General features: G+C 43.2%; 1 protein-coding gene across 5 annotated transcripts in view; it reads left to right on the top strand.

Moving 5' to 3' along the window:
* GNPTAB (N-acetylglucosamine-1-phosphate transferase subunits alpha and beta) overlaps nt 1-17,595 on the top strand; it is a 77,309-nt gene that overhangs the window by 45,090 nt on the left and 14,624 nt on the right. For 3 of the 5 annotated variants that reach the window (XM_061205016.1, XM_061205018.1, XM_061205019.1), the window contains 11 exons: nt 3,092-3,156; nt 3,426-3,560; nt 7,169-7,330; nt 7,725-7,904; nt 8,124-8,294; nt 10,185-10,314; nt 11,414-11,617; nt 12,291-13,396; nt 15,469-15,668; nt 15,884-16,103; nt 16,783-16,896. In XM_061205016.1, the coding sequence (XP_061060999.1) occupies nt 3,092-3,156; nt 3,426-3,560; nt 7,169-7,330; nt 7,725-7,904; nt 8,124-8,294; nt 10,185-10,314; nt 11,414-11,617; nt 12,291-13,396; nt 15,469-15,668; nt 15,884-16,103; nt 16,783-16,896 (2,687 nt within the window). Of the gene's footprint in view, nt 1-2,185; nt 2,233-3,091; nt 3,157-3,425; nt 3,561-7,168; nt 7,331-7,724; nt 7,905-8,123; nt 8,295-10,184; nt 10,315-11,413; nt 11,618-12,290; nt 13,397-15,468; nt 15,669-15,883; nt 16,104-16,782; nt 16,897-17,595 lie in introns of those variants that run through there. The other 2 variants (XM_061205021.1, XM_061205017.1) reach the window with 2 other exon arrangements.

Genomic DNA, 17,595 nt, shown 5'->3' on the forward strand with positions numbered 1-17,595 from the left:
ATTGGACAGTCCTCCTGCAGTCAACCATCCCGCCCTGTGGCCGGGGCCTGCGTCTCCTCAGCAAAATGGTTTTTCCAGTCAAGCTTATCCCTTTGATGTTTAGGAAATGAATTTCCTCCTGTGACACTTGATTTTACCTCTGGACTACATTGACTTTTACAAGGAATTACAAAGTGCCTCCTTATAGCTCTCTCACACTGATTAAGTTTATACCCACTGGGATCCTACAGAACTAATGTAATCCCTTTCCTGTGTGACGTTTCTCCTTCTTCCTTTAGCTGTCTCTTAGGGGCTTGTCTGCACCCTAGTTTGCTCTTCTCAGAATGAGCTTTAGTTTCTATCACTTTAAAAGTGTTTCACCTGGAATTGAACATTCTGTTTCAGTGTGGTTCAGTCTTCAAAGAGATCGGGACTCTTCATTCGTGAAGTGTTTATTGAGTGCATACTATGTGCCAGGTACTATTCTCAGTGCTGAAGATGCAGCAGTGAGCAGATGGACAGAAATCTCTGCCCTCATCAAGTTTACTTCTTGGGGGGCTTCCCTGGTGGCTCAGTGGTTAAGAATCCACCTGCCAATGCAGGGGACATGGATTCGAGCCCTGGTCCGGGAAGATCCCACATGCCGCGGAGCAACTAAGCCTGTGCGCCAAAACTACTGAGCCTGCTCTCTAGAGCTTGTGTACCACAATTACTGAGCCCGCCTGCCACAACTACTGAAGCCCACATGCCTAGAGCCCGTGCTCTGCAACAAGAGAAGCCACTGCAATGAGAAGCCCGTGCACTGCAACGAAGAGTAGCCTCCGCTCGCTGCAACCAGAGAAAGCCTGCACACAGCAACAAAGACCCAACGTAGCCAAAAATTTAAAAAATAAATAAATTAAAAAAAAATTTACATCGTGGCAGAGGGAGCCAGACAATTGATACAACATACAAGTAAATTATATAGTTTGTAGGAGATAAATGCTGTAGAGAAAAATTGAGCAGGGGAAATTGAGTGGTAGGGCAGACTCCCCAAGAAGGTGATTTTTGAGTGAAGATTTGAAGGAGGTGAGAGAGCCAGCAACATGAATATGTGGGAAGGAGTGATTCTCCATATATTCCTTGTATATAAGGTAGGTGGAATAGCCAGTGCAAAGGCCCTGAGACAGGAGGGTGTCTGACATGTTTGAAGAAGAGCAGGGAGGCCAGTATGGCTGGAATAGCGTGAACCAAGGGGGAGAGGGCAAGAGATGAGCCCAGAGAAGTCACAGGGACCAAATGGTATAGGCCTCAGTAACCACAACGGGCTTTAGCTTCCAATCACAGTGCGGTGAGGAATCAATCACTGGAGGGTTTGAGTAGAGGAGTAATGTGATGTGACTTACGTTCCAGAAGGATCAGTCTGGCTGCTGTGGTGGGAATAGACTGAGGAGGGGCAAAGCTTGTAATAATTCAGGCAAGAAGGAAGGGGGCTTGGATCAGAGTGGTGGTGAGAAGTGGTTGGACTCTGGACATTTTGAAGGTCAGCTCAACAGGGTTTCCTGATGGGTTGGTATTGGGGAATGTCACCCTTCTTACTGTAAGCCCTCTTCTTCTGCTTAAAAGCACAACCTTGGGATGGAAACTCAGTATGGCCTGAGCATTATTGACTCACACTGAACTCACTGTCTGCTAAAACTCCTAAGTCTTTTTTAAAATCTTAACATGTGCTAATGCTCAAATACCCCTTTTATTTATTTTTAAAATTTTTTTTCAAGTACTCCTTTTAATTTTTACTTGGTTTGTTGCCAAGTTAAAGATCTTACCTTCGTTTGTAGAAGATTTTATTTTGCTAGATTTGACTGATTGCTCCAAACCGTCAGGGACTTTGGGGAACTGTTAGTCTGTTACCCAGGATAGTAGCTTCTCTGTCGGCTCCGTGTAAGCCCACACATTTCATAAGCATGCCTTCTGTATCTTCCAAAACTTTGATGGATTGTTGAGCAGACCTATAGCAGACCTCCAGAACTCCCCTCTAGGTTGATTGTGGCTTTTACCATTCTACACTCTCTGATCAGAATTGGTTATAATCCGCCTAACTTGAGATCTGGTCTCCATGAAATCCACAAAGATGCCATGTGTTGTTTAGCTACCTTCCTGAGATTATGTACAAATACATATTGCTCATCTATTTGAATTGTCTGATTTACCAGTATAGAATCCACCATATCAATGGGGAGAGACAGACAGACAGACAGACGGAGGCAGAGTGAGGTGTGTATCTGATAAATTTACCCATAATGAACTCATGCTCTAAGTGCTCAGAACTTTCTTTAAAGATAAACAGTATATTGTGAAGACTTTCTTTTCTCCAGTGCTCACCAACTGTATTTTTCTGATACATTTGAGACTCTTGCTCAGGATCAACACCCATCTTGCAGGCTATAATCTGCAGACCCTGCTTTCTGTGCCCATTTTGAGGATCAGAATTGCAGCCTTCCAACCTCTCCTGTTTTCCATGGTCCCCGAATGTCAGCAGGTTTGCTGATCTCATTTGTTCCCATCACTTTAGAACTCTCTCCCAGTAGGGCTGTGTCATCACCCTCCTCACCGCCAACTTAATCTGCTCTAATCACATTACCTGATGAATCTTAGGAATTCGCTGTGACTCTGGAGGAACCTTAGGAGAGTCCTAAGTGGCTCCCCGCCGTTAATCTAAATGCCACTGGCCTTGCTTTCAAGGCCCCCTTCTGGTTGCCCTTTTCCTCCTAGTACCCACCACTCCCAGATGTTTTACTCTGGTCAAACAGTTTTGTTTTTTAAATTACACATGTCGATGTTTGATGTTTGCTTCTACCTCTGTGATTTCTGTCCGTCTGTCATTTCTACATTTCTTCTGCCCACACGAGTCTCTCCTTCAGTATTGCAAAATTTAACGTTTAATTGTACAGCAATTTACATTTGTTCCCCTTTTGTTAGATGGGTTAATTTTGTCTCCCCCAACTACCTTTTCTTTGAGACCATGTATTATACTGGTTTAACATCTTTCAAAATGCCTTGTACAGTGTCCTGCCAGACATCATAGTTAAGTATTCATTAAAAACATGCTTGTTTATTGTATTCTCTATTGTAGTTGAAGATGCCCACACTGGAATTTTTAAAGGAAACAGCAGACAGACAGTTTGGAGGGGCTATTTGGTATGTTACTTTAAATTAACTGTATTTTTGCAGTAGATTAGAATAAAAGTATGAGAAATAAAGCTGTTTTATTTTGAGAGGCTTTTTAATGTTTACTTTTCCTCTAAGCCTAGCTTTCTAGTACTAGTGAATATCGATTTAAATAATTGTAATATTCTTATTTTGAAGCTTGTGTGATGCAATAGATATTTACTAGTTTTCTCAGCTGTAAGTTTTCACCAGCCTTATAATGTGGAAAGTGAGTTGTGTTTTTCCCCTTTTTATTTTAGACAACAGATAAGGAAGTCCCTGGGTTAGTGCTAATGCAAGATTTGGCTTTCCTGAGTGGATTTCCACCTACATTCAAGGAAACAAATCAACTGAAAACAAAATTGCCAGAAAATCTTTCTTCTAAAATAAAACTGGTAAGAGCATAGAAAATAGAGCAATTAGTATAGCACATCCCATTTCATGCGTGCCTCTTCTCTGTGGCCCCCTTTGTTATAGTATAGCGGACAATCATAAGAAGCAAAGAGGGTCTCAATTCTGTCACAATGTTGTCACGAAGACAGCTCTTTATTTGTAGAAGATCCTCCCTTTTTACTCTTTATTTGGGCAAAATTCTGAGTCTTAACTTGGTTTGTTGGTTTCCCAGACAGAAGCAGGATTCATTTGTTTAACAAATGAGCTTCTACTGTGTGTCAGGTGCTGTTCTAGATTAGGGTTGAGTTATTTCTTAATCTGCAGTTATTTTAAAATAGATATTATATTTCTCCTTCCCTGAATTATTTTTAGTATGGATTTGGGCAGATAAAACCATAGATTAGCATTCATTTCAGCCAATGTTTATTTGGCTTCTTGGCTTCCTAGCTGTTGGTTCTACAGTTATAGACATATGCGTATCTGTACTTTTGACCAGCGCATCTGCTGCTAGGTGGGCGTGTCCTGCCAAAGATCGCCAGCCCAAGTCGTGGTCACCCCGCAGCAAACTAGTTTTTGGGCAGTGTGGAGTGGTGTGTGCCAGGAGACGCTGGGGGCGCAGGAACTTGAATTAGGCAGTAGCACCACCAGGCTCGGTACATGGGGACGCCCCCTCCTCCATCCGGTTGGAGGTTGATCTGGATTCCCCAGACTTGTCTTTGTGGAGGCCGGCACCTCCTGGGGGGTACAGCCTGTTATTCACAATGTGCATTGCAGCTCATTGTCACAATGCCAGCACCTGCGATTGGCTTCAGGGATGAGGACTTCTGATTTTTGGAGGCTAGAGAGAAAATGAGAAAGAGGAAGCACAGAAGGAGAGTGTCAGTATTCAAGCCTGGTTCTCCAAGGGACTCTCTTTCCTTGGGTCCCACTTCCTGGTTCTATTATGGGCACCCTGAGAATGAAGTTTCCAGTCATTGGGTTCCCAGTCCCTTTAGTGAGCGTTGATTAAACACCTGCTGTTGTGCCAGGGACTGTGCTAAGAATAACTGAGTGACTAAAATCACTTAGTGTTTGGGTGTGATCGCTTCCAAACAAAGTGTTTATACAAAGTGCTGGGAGAACATGTGGGCTTCGGTGTACTGCAGGCAAAGACGGCTTTGCAGAATAGGAAACATTTTGTCTGGGGCCGTGCACAGAACAGCCGTTCTTCCAGCAGAGAAGCCAGTGGGAAAGACCTTTCTGAGAGGAGGGAACAGCTTGAGCAGAGGGCTAGGGGCTTGCAAGTAAATGGCCTTTTCAGAGAACCAAGGCAGCTGTTCCAGAGACCAGAGCCCAGAGCCCAGGTGGGGATTTTCCTGATGCTGAGACTGGGAAGTTAGGCTGAGGCCAGATTGAGAAAGATCCCCTGGTGAGGAGCCCGGACTTTATCCTGGAGGCAGAGAGCATCTTGAGGAGGAGGACCGGTTCAGTTCTACAGAACATGGGAGGGGAAGGTGTAGCAGGTAGACATTAAACAAGAAGCCGGAGGCAGGGAAGCCAGTTCAGCCACTGCTGCCGTAGCCCAGCAAGATACTCAGGTTCCACAAGTGCCTTGGCAGTGGTGCCAGTGATGAGAGTGGTTCCAGAACCATCTGAGAGAAACCTTCAGCATGACCTGGTGACTTACTAGCTACTGGAGGAGATGGAAGGGGAAATGAAAGGGGAAGTGGATGTGACCAGTGAAGATGGATGTGGTGGCATTAACCACACTCAGAGCTTCATGGGAGAAGCGAGATTTTCAGAAGGACACTGAGAGCTCAGTTTGGGGTGTTACATTGGAGGTGCTTTGTGGCATGTGGGAGGGAGGGCCGTTAGACATTGGGCTTCAGGACCTGAACAGCTGAACCTCTGTGCCCTCCCAGGCTCCTCCAGGGGGCCTTTGCCAAGGCCTGTGGACCCCAAGCCACCTAGCACTCAGTTCTGTCCCAGAGACCCTGGCCGGGCTGTGAGCATCTCAGGACAGGTACTGCCTACTCATCTTGTGCCCTAGTGATCACTTTAGGAAAATGTCTGAAATTTCAAAATAGTTTTCTAGAATAAAAGCATCTTGGATAGAAGAGATTAATTAAGATAAGGGTATTTTCCGAATAAATTTAAAATTAAATTAGGATATTAAAGTACTACATTTATTTATCCTAGAGTAGTGATTTTTGCACTCCAGGGAGCCGTCCAAGGTTCTGTGGGAGCCACTGTGGGAGGAGAGGCTGGGGGAGGGCAGCGAGACTTTTAGGGACCCAGATGGAACAGACAGAATGTTTGCCCTGTGTGGCCCGCCTCCCATCCGTCCCCTACATAGCGAGGCAGAATAGTGACGGCAGTGAGAGCTGACCTTGGGTGAGTGCTTTGTGTATACCGGGCACTGTTAAGGTGAGAGAAAGTAATCAGTCAGGAAGACAACACACGTGTGCATGCACACACACACATACACACACACACACACACACAATTTGCAGTAAGAGTTAATGCCTACATAATAAAAAGGGGCCTACATAAACTCTACTTTTGGCCTATATAAACTCAGGAAGCTTTGCAAGATGAGCTATAGTCATGCAGCATATACAAGAGACCAGAATGAGCCCAAAGTAATATGTTTGCTCTGTTTTATAAATTAAGAAAGAAGGCTAAAAAATTAAGAAAGAAATTGGCCCTATTAGAAGAGCCAATTCAGCAGAAGGATGTTGCTGTACTAGATGACTGGATTTCAACCCTCTCCCCGCTTTTTAAGCTCTGAAAGCCTCTTTTCACAGGAAATTGTATGATACAGAGTTAAAACAAAAAACGTACCAAGGGTGGTGTGGGCTCTGGTCAAGGTGGGGAAGCCTGCCTGTAAAACATGTTGGTGCTTGTGATGTTCCCTCCTGGATTTATGGTTGCTTTGAAAACGTTGCCTCTCAAGGTGGTTTTCCTGCGGAAGCACTTCAAGCAGCCCTGCCAGGACACCCGTCGTAGGTGTGGGCACGAGAGCTGTTAGACACCTGCTGGCAGGTGTGCTCTCCACCAGTGTTCAGCAAAGTTACCTTGCAGGGCTTTCCCCAGTGTAGGCAGATGGGTAATACTCTAGAACAGAGGTCACAAACTGGTGACCAGATGTGTTTTGTATGAATGCATGCCAATCAAAAATATTTGCGCTACCATTGAAAACCGGGAGATTTCATGTAACACTGGGGATTCTGGCCTCTCCAGAGATCTGGCAGCCTTTGTCACTATTGACTAGTGGCTGCAGTTTTCAGATGGGGCCTGAGATGTCCCATTTTCCAAAGCCCCTGACTCCCTCTTGTTTCTAAATACTTGGTCGATTGCATCATTTGGGAAATGTGTCTGGCCTGTTTAGGTCTTCTGTTTTTGGTGATACTGGCTTACTGTTTCATACATGTATGTGAAACTTTTAATCTTTTAAATATATGTAATATACATTTAATATGTACAATATATAACATATAGTAGAGTACACAATATGTAGTATATATATGTATTGTATGTATTTAAAGATCAAGGATCAAACTGGGAAGTTTAAGGTGTCTCTTCTTTGTTGTTCAGTTTTTCCACATGTAACCCTCTTGTTATTTTATAGTTGCAGTTGTATTCAGAGGCCAGTGTAGCACTTCTAAAGTTGAATAACCCCAAAGATTTCCAAGAACTGAATAAGCAGACGAAGAAGAATATGACCATCAATGGAAAGGAACTGACCATAAGTCCTGCATATTTATTATGGGATCTGAGTGCCATCAGCCAGGTAAGGGATGCAGAGATTGTTTTAGGACCCGAATTGAGGGTTTTGATTATTAAAGATTTATGAGTCACTATATTAGAAGAAGGAAGAGGGCTTACAGAGAGGTGACTTGATTGGCACTTCTCTAATTTTCCAGTCACCGCCATTGGTTAATACTAATTGAAGTGACCTAGAATCAGATCCAAGAAATTTTTCTTCAAAAAATGTGTGAAAGAAATGCTGTTTTTGTTTTGTTGTTTTAAATATGCTGAGTGTTTTGCATTTTTTGTAATGTTTAAAAGCTGGACACAGTCTTTGGAAGTTTGCTGGCACTCCCTGAGTGCAGAAGGGACAGTTGGGAGGGGCAGGTGTGACTTAGGGGCATTTTACATCTTTCTGTGCCCCATGCTTTTCTCAGTCTAAGCAGGATGAAGACGTTTCTGCCAGCCGTTTTGAAGATAATGAAGAGCTGAGGTACTCACTGCGATCTATCGAGAGGCACGCGCCGTGGGTTCGGAATATTTTCATTGTCACCAATGGACAGATCCCATCCTGGCTGAACCTCGATAATCCTCGAGTGACAATAGTCACACACCAGGTAGCGACTCGCCATATGTCACAAGGCTGCGGTTCCCTGTTCTGTCTTTTGCTGTTCTTTGTCTTGTCCCTGATTTCATCCGCTTACCCATCTCACCTCCATTTCCACCTTCCTTTAATCCTTCCATTCGCCTCCCTCCCTCCCTTCTTTCCAAAAACAAAACAAAACAAAAACCTCTCATCCGCCTTCTCTCTCTCTTTTTTTTTTTTCTGTTAAAAGGATGTTTTTCGAAATCTGAGCCACTTGCCTACCTTCAGTTCACCTGGTATTGAAAGTCATATCCATCGCATTGAAGGGCTGTCCCAGAAGTTCATTTACCTGAATGATGATGTCATGTTTGGAAAGGATGTCTGGCCGGATGATTTTTACAGTCACTCCAAAGGTCAGAAGGTGAGTAGCTAAGAGATGCCTGGCTTAGAAGTCACTTAGGAGTTACAGACAGGAAATAAGGAAATCAGTATATGTACCATATTCAAATTTGATCAAACAAGCATTTTTGAGTGTTAAGCTCAGGAAAGTTAACAATCAGGGAGTGAGAAAACTACAGTGGGAACTTTGCTTCCCTATATTCTCACCCAGGACCCACCCTCTACATTTGCTGCTACAGCAGCAGAAAAAGCAAATAACTGTGAAACACAAAATCGTGCTTACCATGTCAGCAAAATGCCCAAGACAGAAAGCTCACAGTAGTGCTTAAAGACAGGGCTGAAATTTCATTGAAGGCAGCCGGCCCCACTCTGGCTTTGAGGGGCAGGATGGGAAAGTGGTCATGAGCACAGATGTGGGTGCCAGCTGTGTAGCACTGTCCTGGGTGATGACCTGGCCTCTAGGTTTCCTGTCTGTGTACTGGGGGGAACAGGAAGACCCTGGTAGTGTTGTTAGAAGGGTTCAGTGATCAGTTGGAGCTTGTATGAGCTTGTAAGTTCTAGAACTCTGTTCTAGAACGCTGTGGCTTGACAGGGGAGACGGACAGAATCAGTGACTGTGTACGGCGATTTCCGTGCCAGTAGGTGTGCCCTGGGTGCGAGGAGTGGGAGCGCCAGAGAGTGAAATCACACTGAGGTAGGGATTGAAATGAGCTTGGAAGAACAAGTAAGAGTTAACCAGATGAAGAAAGACCTTCCAGATAGTTGGACCATGCAAAGATATGGAGATTTTAAAGGGGAATGCATTTTTCAAAAATGATTTTAATTTAGAAAGCAACCGTGTACCATGTCAGTTGTTTTGAAAGCAGACAGGTTCACAGCTCAGAATGCTGTGCTGGTTAATTCATCACAGGACCTCGCGTTTAAGGATATTGAGAGTTCATCTGCCCCCCTTTTCAGCCTTGAGACGAGACGGTGCATGAATCTGCTTAGGAGTTGACAACAGTGTCACAGAAAAGCAGTGACTTGTGTGTGCACTTTCCACCTGCACGCTCTTTTTTGTTTTACTAATTTTTGGCCATGGTTTTATTTATTTATTTTTGGCTGTGTTGGCTCTTCGTTTCTGTGCGAGGACTTTCTCTAGTTGTGGCAAGCGGGGGCCACTCTTCATCGCGGTGCGCGGGCCTCTCACTATCGTGGCCTCTCTTGTTGCGGAGCACAGGCTCCAGATGCGCAGGCTCAGTAGTTGTGGCTCACGGGCCTAGTTGCTCCACGGCATGTGGGATCTTCCCAGACCAGGGCTCGAACCCGTGTCCCCTGCATTAGCAGGCAGATTCTCAACCACTGCACCACCAGGGAAGCCCCACCTGCATGCTCTTGAACTCGCATTTAAGTCTGGCATTTTGCTGCTTTATTTCAAAACAGATCATTTATAAGACCATGTTGTAAGACTGACCCGTAAGTTGAGTCCTCATCTGCTTTCCTTGAGCAACGGAAAAGAGTAAACATGCCGGGTAAGACCCATCAGCAGGGCAGGACTGAGAAACTACCACAGGATGGCCCTGAACGCAGACCTTTTTTAGAGGCTCAATTTGTTTTGTTTTTCTGTTAAAGGAATCCTAATTTAAGAATAAAAAGTGTCAGGGGACTTCCCTGGTGGCGCAGTGGATAAGACTCTGAGCTCCCAATGCAGGGGGCACAGGTTCGATCCCTGGTCAGGGAACTAGATCCCACATGCATGCTGCAACTAAGAGTTCACATGCCACAACTAAGGAGCCAGCGAGCCGCAACTAAGGAGCCCATCTTCCGCAACTAAGACCTGGCGTGCAACCAAATAAGTAAATAAATAAATATTAAAAAAAAAAAAATGTCAGAGACCAGAAGCCACTTTACTTTCCCTCTGGTTTTATCGTAGGTTTATTTGACATGGCCTGTGCCAAACTGTGCTGAGGGCTGCCCGGGATCCTGGATTAAAGACGGCTATTGTGACAAGGCTTGTAATAATTCGGCCTGTGATTGGGATGGCGGTGATTGCTCCGGTGAGGGTGTGTTCAAATGTAACTTGTCCATGTTGACAGAATTTTTTTCATTTGTCGTCATTATCAACCATGTACAGTGACTTAATTAACCATTTTTCGCGTATTGAAACAATCATCCATAGACTCTTTGGAGGTGATGACTGGTGTCCCCATGTGGCCCTGTTTATTCATATTGTCATTGTTGGGGGCATTTTCCCACATGACCCTGCACTTGAAAGTGTCTTTTATTATTCAAAATATGAAAATCAGTTATACCCTTAATTATGTGAGCTTGAGAGCAAGAATCGCTCTCACTGGTTCCTGTCGGAGCTCATGGCCAGTGGCCCCTAGAAGCACACTGCTCCAGGTCAGTGAGGGACTAAAGAGATGCGGAAGAAATAAACATCTCCTCTCCTCGGCATCTCTTCTCCCTTTCTTGTACACTTACATTTAGACTTGTTGAGGATAACAAGTTTTTACATTTCTTTACTGCCTTTCAGTTTATAAAGCATCATCCATTATCCACTTGAATTTCTCAGTCACCAAGAAAAGGAGAGTAGGTGCAAAGATACTATCTTCCTCCTACTCCATTTGAGGAAACAGGTTTGGGAAGGTGTTGGAAGAAACAAAGCTTGTGTTTCAGTCAGCTCTATCAGAGGCACTTTTGAAAAATACGAACCGCTGCAGGGAGAGAACGTAGACGTGCAGGAGAGTCTCTGCAACCCGGAGAGCTCGGAGACAGAGCAGTGACACTTGGTCACGAGTTTATTGCCGGTGTTGGGACATGTTCTTGTCAGTCCTGAGAGTCACAGTCTTCAGAATAATCTGATTCTCCATACACATCTACACGTGCCCCCTTGAGCACATTTGAGGCCTGTACTTCTGGGCTATACAGATGGTAAGTGCTGAGGCCTGGTCATCCCACAGCCAGTCCACTGGCAACTGATGCCCCCTTTTCAGTTTGCCTCTTTTTAAGCTACGTAAAATCTTCTGTGAAAGAATGGGGTGAACCTTTCCTGACTGAAATTCATCCATCAGTCTTGAAAACACAGCTGAGAAATAAGGAACTGGCTTTTTTCCAAGACTGTAAGCACAGCAGGATTCTGTTTTCCTCCTCCCCCTCCAGGTAACAGTGGTGTGGGTCGCTATGCAGGAGGAGGTGGGGGCACCGGGGGCATTGGAGTCGGACAGCCCTGGCATTTCGGTGGAGGAATAAGCGGCGTCTCTTACTGTAATCAAGGATGTGCAAATTCCTGGCTCGCTGATAAGTTCTGTGACCAAGCCTGCAATGTCTTATCCTGTGGGTTTGATGCTGGTGACTGTGGGCAAGGTATATTTATTGCCATAAAAACGTATTTAGGATAAGGGGATAACAATCTTTCATAAATAGAGGGGTTTGGATCGTTTTTGTTATTTAAAGTAATAATTCTCTAGGTATCCCTTTCCCAGCCTTGCATCCAAACTAGTTGTGAGTTATAAGAGGGCACAGATCTTTAGACAACAGGAGACACTGAAGCTGCATCTTTTCCTGTTATTGCTCTAGTCTGATTTTTTTTTTCTTTTTTTAGTAAGCAGATTTATCTTAGCAGATTTATCTTACATAGTGAAGGTTTAATTTGGGAACAATGAAAGGAGACCAATAATTCATTAAATAAGCTTGGTTTGAATACTGGATCTTGTTGATAGCTTATTTATTAATGGCGGTCCTTTTGGTCAGAAAGTTGTCTTTTTTTCAAATGGACAAAAAGATGGAAGTTGACCATTGGAATTCGCTGTCCTGAATCGTGCCTTGTCTCTGTAGTGAGTCAGCCTCAGCATTCCATGTCGGTAATAGTGATTGCTTCAGAAAGTAAAAATGAGCCCTATACCAGTAGCTTTTGTGTTAGAATTTCTGATGATTTTAAAGTTACTCTTAGAAAGTGAAAACTCAAACCCTAAGAATTAAAGGAAAAGGGGGAAAATGGATAGTTTTTAAAAAATCATGTTTGTGTTTTTTCCTCTAGATCATTTTCATGAATTGTATAAAGTAACTCTTCTCCCAAACCAGACTCACTATGTTATTCCAAAAGGTGAATGCCTGCCTTATTTCAGCTTTGCAGAAATAGCCAAAAGGGGAATCGAAGGCGCCTATAGTGACAACCCAATAATCCGACATGCTTCTATCGCCAATAAGTGGAAAACCATCCACCTCTTAATGCACAGTGGAATGAATGCGACCACAATACATTTTAATCTCACGTTTCAAAGTACAAATGATGAAGAGTTCAGAATCCAGATAGCAGTAGAGGTTGACACAAGGGAGGAGCCCAAACGGAATTCTACGACCCAGAAGTCTTACCAAAGTTTGGTTAGCCCCTCAGCACTTCTTCCAGAGGTGGAAATCCTGTTTGAGGATATCCCCGAAGAAAAACGCTTCCCCAAGGTCAAAAGACACGATGTTAACACAACAGGAAGATTCCAAATGGAGGTGCAAATTCCGCTGGTCAATATTTCACTCCTTCCAAAAGAGACCCAGTTGAGCCTTAATAACTTGGATTTGCAGCTAGAACACGGAGACATCACCATGAAAGGATACAATCTGTCCAAGTCAGCCCTGCTGAGGTCGTTTCTGATGAACCCACAGGATGCAAAGTTAACAATAAATCACCCTCTAATGACAGAGCAAAGAAATGACAGTTTGGAGGCCCCACTGGAAAAACAGGTTCACAAAAGCATCTTACCCAGCAGTTTAGGAACATCTGAAAGATTCCAGGGGTTATTGCCTTTTCCAGCAGTGACAATGACAGTGAATGGCCACTCCCAGAGCCAGACTGCACCCCTGGACTTAGAAACCAAAGCAAGATTCAGGTCCAAAACTGTGACCCCAAAAGTAGGAGGTGGAGGTGTGTCAAAAGAAAAGCTCTCATCTCTGATTTTCCCACTGGAAAACAGGGAGACAGAAAAGGTAATCACAGGGAAAGAACAAGAGAAGAACAGAATGGAGGAAAATGCTAACAATTACCTAGGTGGTAATGAAGTATTACCTGGAAGAAAATTGCAACATTACACAGAGAGTTACCTGGGCTTTTTGCCATGGGAGAAGAAAAAGTATTTCCAAGATCTTCTTGATGTAAGTTACATCCAGCCTTATTCTTTCCCATGCTCAGGAAAAATAAATAACCTTGTAAGTGGTAGTGATAATAGCAGCTACCATTTATTCAGTACTTCCCTGTGCCCGCCACTGAACTCAGTACTTTTCTTACGTGGTTTCATTTAATTGTCCCAATAATTCTAACAATAAAACTACCTTGTAAGGGTCTGCTATCATTGTCCTCATTTTGCAGTTTAGGAAGCAGCCTTCATGTGAATGAGTAAGGGATTTAGCCAGGGGCATACCCTGCGTCCATAGTAGGACAGGGATGGTATCTTTACTTGGCAGGTTGTGGTATCAGAAAACGCTTTTGCATACCTCGTGCAGTCAGATCTCATATTTTTCAAACTTTACTAATGAAAAACCGGAGAGGCAGATAAATTCATTAGCTTTCCCAACATCACAACAGCAGGTGAGGGTGAGCCAAGCCCTCTCCCTCCTGTTCCACGACCTCCACGGTGCCCTGGGGTCCTTTGTACATCTCACAAGCGCCGTCACTGTGCTGACCGCCGGGGAGTGCAAGATGGTGAGAACAGTCGCTGCTCTTGGAGACTCAAAGAGCAAGCTGGGAGGACAGATTTGTGGGCAGATAATTGTGGCAGTGTGATGAGTGTCTGCTGAAGTGTGGACAAGGAGTCCGAAGGGAAGATTCCCTAACTCTGCCTGGAGGTATTGGGGGGAGGCATCCAGGAGGACATGCCCTGTGAGCTGACCTTTGAAGGGTGGGGCTGGATCGTGACCAAAGCACAGCCGTGAGTGGATGCTGGGCTGGGGGAGAGTGATGAAGAGGGGCGTTGTCTCATTCCTCTCACGGCCTTCAGGAAGTATCTTGTCCCTGACATGGTAGCGTTTACTAATTGTTAAGCGAGGGGCTGCAGAGTTCTTGCCTACATTGATTTCCTCATTCTCCCCTGCTCCCTGCTTTTTAAATTGCAAAAGCACTATAGGCTAATGGTAAAAATCGCAAGCAATGCAAAAAACAAAAAAAGCAGTTAAAAAAAAAAAAAAAAAAAAAGGGAAAGGTCTGTCTCCTTCCTTCCTTAATCTCCTTACTTGAGACAGTCACTATGAATATGTAGTTTGGTGGGTATTCGTCCAGTATTTTTCTATAGATATGCAGACATACAAACTATATAGTTTGTTTTGCAGCAGTGAAGTTATATATATTGCTCTGCAGTTGCCTTTGATGTGGTAGTATGTGGGCAAATTGCCATTTTTTTTTTAACAGCTGTAAGTTGTTTCCAGTGTTTTGCAAGTACAAATACCTAATGTTGCAATAAATATTCTCGTACATATATCTTACTCTTGAGGAAGTTTTATTTCTGTAGGTAGAATTGCTAGGTTAAAGGGTCTATTGCGTATAAAATTTAACTGTGTCTTTCTTAAATATTGCACCCCTTCCTCCTTCCACAAACAGTATGCAAGCGTGCTTGTTTCTCCACAGACTAACCAACAGCAGTTAATAGCATCTATATTTTCATCAGTTTGAGAAGCAAAAATATTTCATCTTCTGTAAAGTGTGTTCAGGTTCTTTGCCAATATTCTTTGCCCATTCATTCAGTTTCGCCTCTTACTGGTTTTGATAGGGTTCTTTACATTTCATAATATTAACACTATTATATGGTGAAACCAATTTTGTATTCTAGTCTTTGTGTTCAGAACTCAAGGACTTGCTGCTTTGATGTCACCAGTAGAAATAACTTGATACTGAAAGCACTATCAAATTTATTGTAAATCAATTACATATTGCATTGAAATTGGCTGTGAAATCTCATGATCAATGACTAGTCCTTAAAGAGTACCCTAAAAGCAGACCTCCACCCCACAGCTGTTGTTCTCAAGCCGATGTTGGCGATACTCTCACTGAAATCCAGTTTTGTCCTGCTCTTAGGATGCTTGAGGAGACCTGTTAGTGCTCGTTTCATTTGCCCCTCAGGACAGTTAGTGACTAGTTATTACCATGTTACATAAAGTAGTACCTCTGTCTCTTGTTAACACAGGGCACCTGTGCACTAAACACAATGCTGTGTTGTGTGGAATTCTCTTTTCAGGAAGAAGAGTCACTGAAGACTCAACTGGCATACTTTACTGACAGCAAACACACAGGGAGGCAACTAAAAGATACGTTTGCAGATTCCCTCCGATATGTAAACAAAATTCTAAATAGCAAGTTTGGATTCACGTCTCGGAAAGTCCCTGCACACATGCCTCACATGATCGACCGAACAGTTATGCAGGAACTGCAAGACATGTAAGTCTTGCTTGTGTTTGAGTTGTGTGTGCTCAGAGCCAAGGCTGCTTGAAGTTTACGTCCTCGCTATGCTGCGTTTATGGCTGTGACACGTGATGACTAGTATGTCGAAGGTATTATCTAAATAAGTGGGAAGGAAGATTCTGACTCCACAAGTGTTAGGTACTGTATATGTTTTAAATATCCAGATCTCACGGTATGTTACATTTGGACAGGTTCCCTGAAGAATTTGACAAGACGTCATTTCACAAAGTGCGCCACTCTGAGGACATGCAGTTTGCCTTCTCTTATTTTTATTATCTCATGAGTGCAGTTCAGCCACTGAACGTATCTCAAGTTTTTGATGAAGTTGACACAGACCAATCTGGTGTCTTATCTGACAGAGAAATCCGCACACTGGCTACCAGAATTCACGACCTGCCTTTAAGTTTGCAGGTATTGTAATTTTTTTTCCCCTAAACTTCATGATATTTTGAACTAAACTTTTACATTTGATACTTTCTCTCTTTCCCCTACATACTTCAATGGAATGCAAGTACAAGTAATTCTTCATATTTAATGAGGGGGTTCACAACTAGTCCATTTTAAATGCCAGGATTAAAATCAAATTTGAAGTTCGTATTTTATAAGATTACTTTTTTTAGGCTTTCAGTAGGGATTGTAATTGTATTGTCTGGAGATGAGGCAGACCATACCTGCAGATAAGATTCTCGTGACAAGTTCATTCAGAGGCTTCAGGTGTGGCCGAGTGGAGATCTTAGCCAGGCCCACGGTGTTGCAGAGCCCCTTCTGTCATGGCATCCTTTAGTCCCAGGAGCAGGACACTCACTAATGGAGAGCTCCAAGATGAATCCAGCTGCAGGACACCCATCTGGTGATCCCGTGGACCACCTTGTGTAAAACGGTGCCTCGAAGTCCCGTATGTTCTACTTTGAGACAAAGATGGGTTATTTGTATTGTTTCATTCTGCTCTTTTTAGGGTGAGAATCATATAGTCAAACCCTCTTTGACGATAATGCTTAAATTTTGGTGACTTTAGCATTTTTATTTTTAAAACCACAATTGTTACTTGTAATGTATATATAGGTTTATCCTTTTATTTTTGCTTTGTTAGGACTTAACAGGTATGGAACACGTGTTAATAAATTGTTCGAAAATGCTTCCTGCTAATATCACTCAGCTAAACAACATCCCGCCAACTCAGGAAGCGTACTATGATCCCAATCTGGTGAGTGCCATGGGTTCTTTTATGTAAAGTAGAAAGTATATCCTTATTGGGTGTTAGTTACATCATTTCTGTAGAGCACTTCAAAAACTAGAAGCAGGCTCTGTTTATAGGTCTTTGGTGGAAATCAGTAGCACAGATAATCCAGAATCATTCATATTTTTCTTTGGAATATCTTTTTTTCCTCCCTAATGGATGTTAAGCTAATACTGAGATTAGTTGCTTATGTTCTATAAGCAGACATCCTATTCACTAAGGATAGCGGAAGACAGCGCCAGAGTATACTCATTGGCTTGGGAGAACAATCCTGAGGTTAAACATCAAATGGAATCCCATCTGTCATCAAAGCTCAGTTGCTTTGATGCTGGCACTTTCTGGATCTTACCACTAGGGGCAGTGGATGATCTATACACAAGTATATCAGAGTAGCATTTGGCTGAAATGATTGGAAGACTTTGTTGATTGTAAGATGCATCCCAGCTTCAGAGAAATGATAATGTGGGAAAAAAAGTGCATTTAGAATTGATGGACCAAGGATATAATACAGCCATTATGTGATGCTTACAGTTAATTTTTACTGATACATATGGAAGAATGTTTATAAAATAAAATTAGGTGGGAGGAAAATGGGTACTGCCATATACAGAATATAGTTTGAACTATGGAAAACTCCTGATACCTTCACACACATCCCCAAAATTA

This window comes from Eubalaena glacialis, chromosome 11, assembly GCF_028564815.1.
Source record: "Eubalaena glacialis isolate mEubGla1 chromosome 11, mEubGla1.1.hap2.+ XY, whole genome shotgun sequence".
Classification (NCBI taxonomy): Eukaryota; Metazoa; Chordata; class Mammalia; order Artiodactyla; family Balaenidae; genus Eubalaena; species Eubalaena glacialis.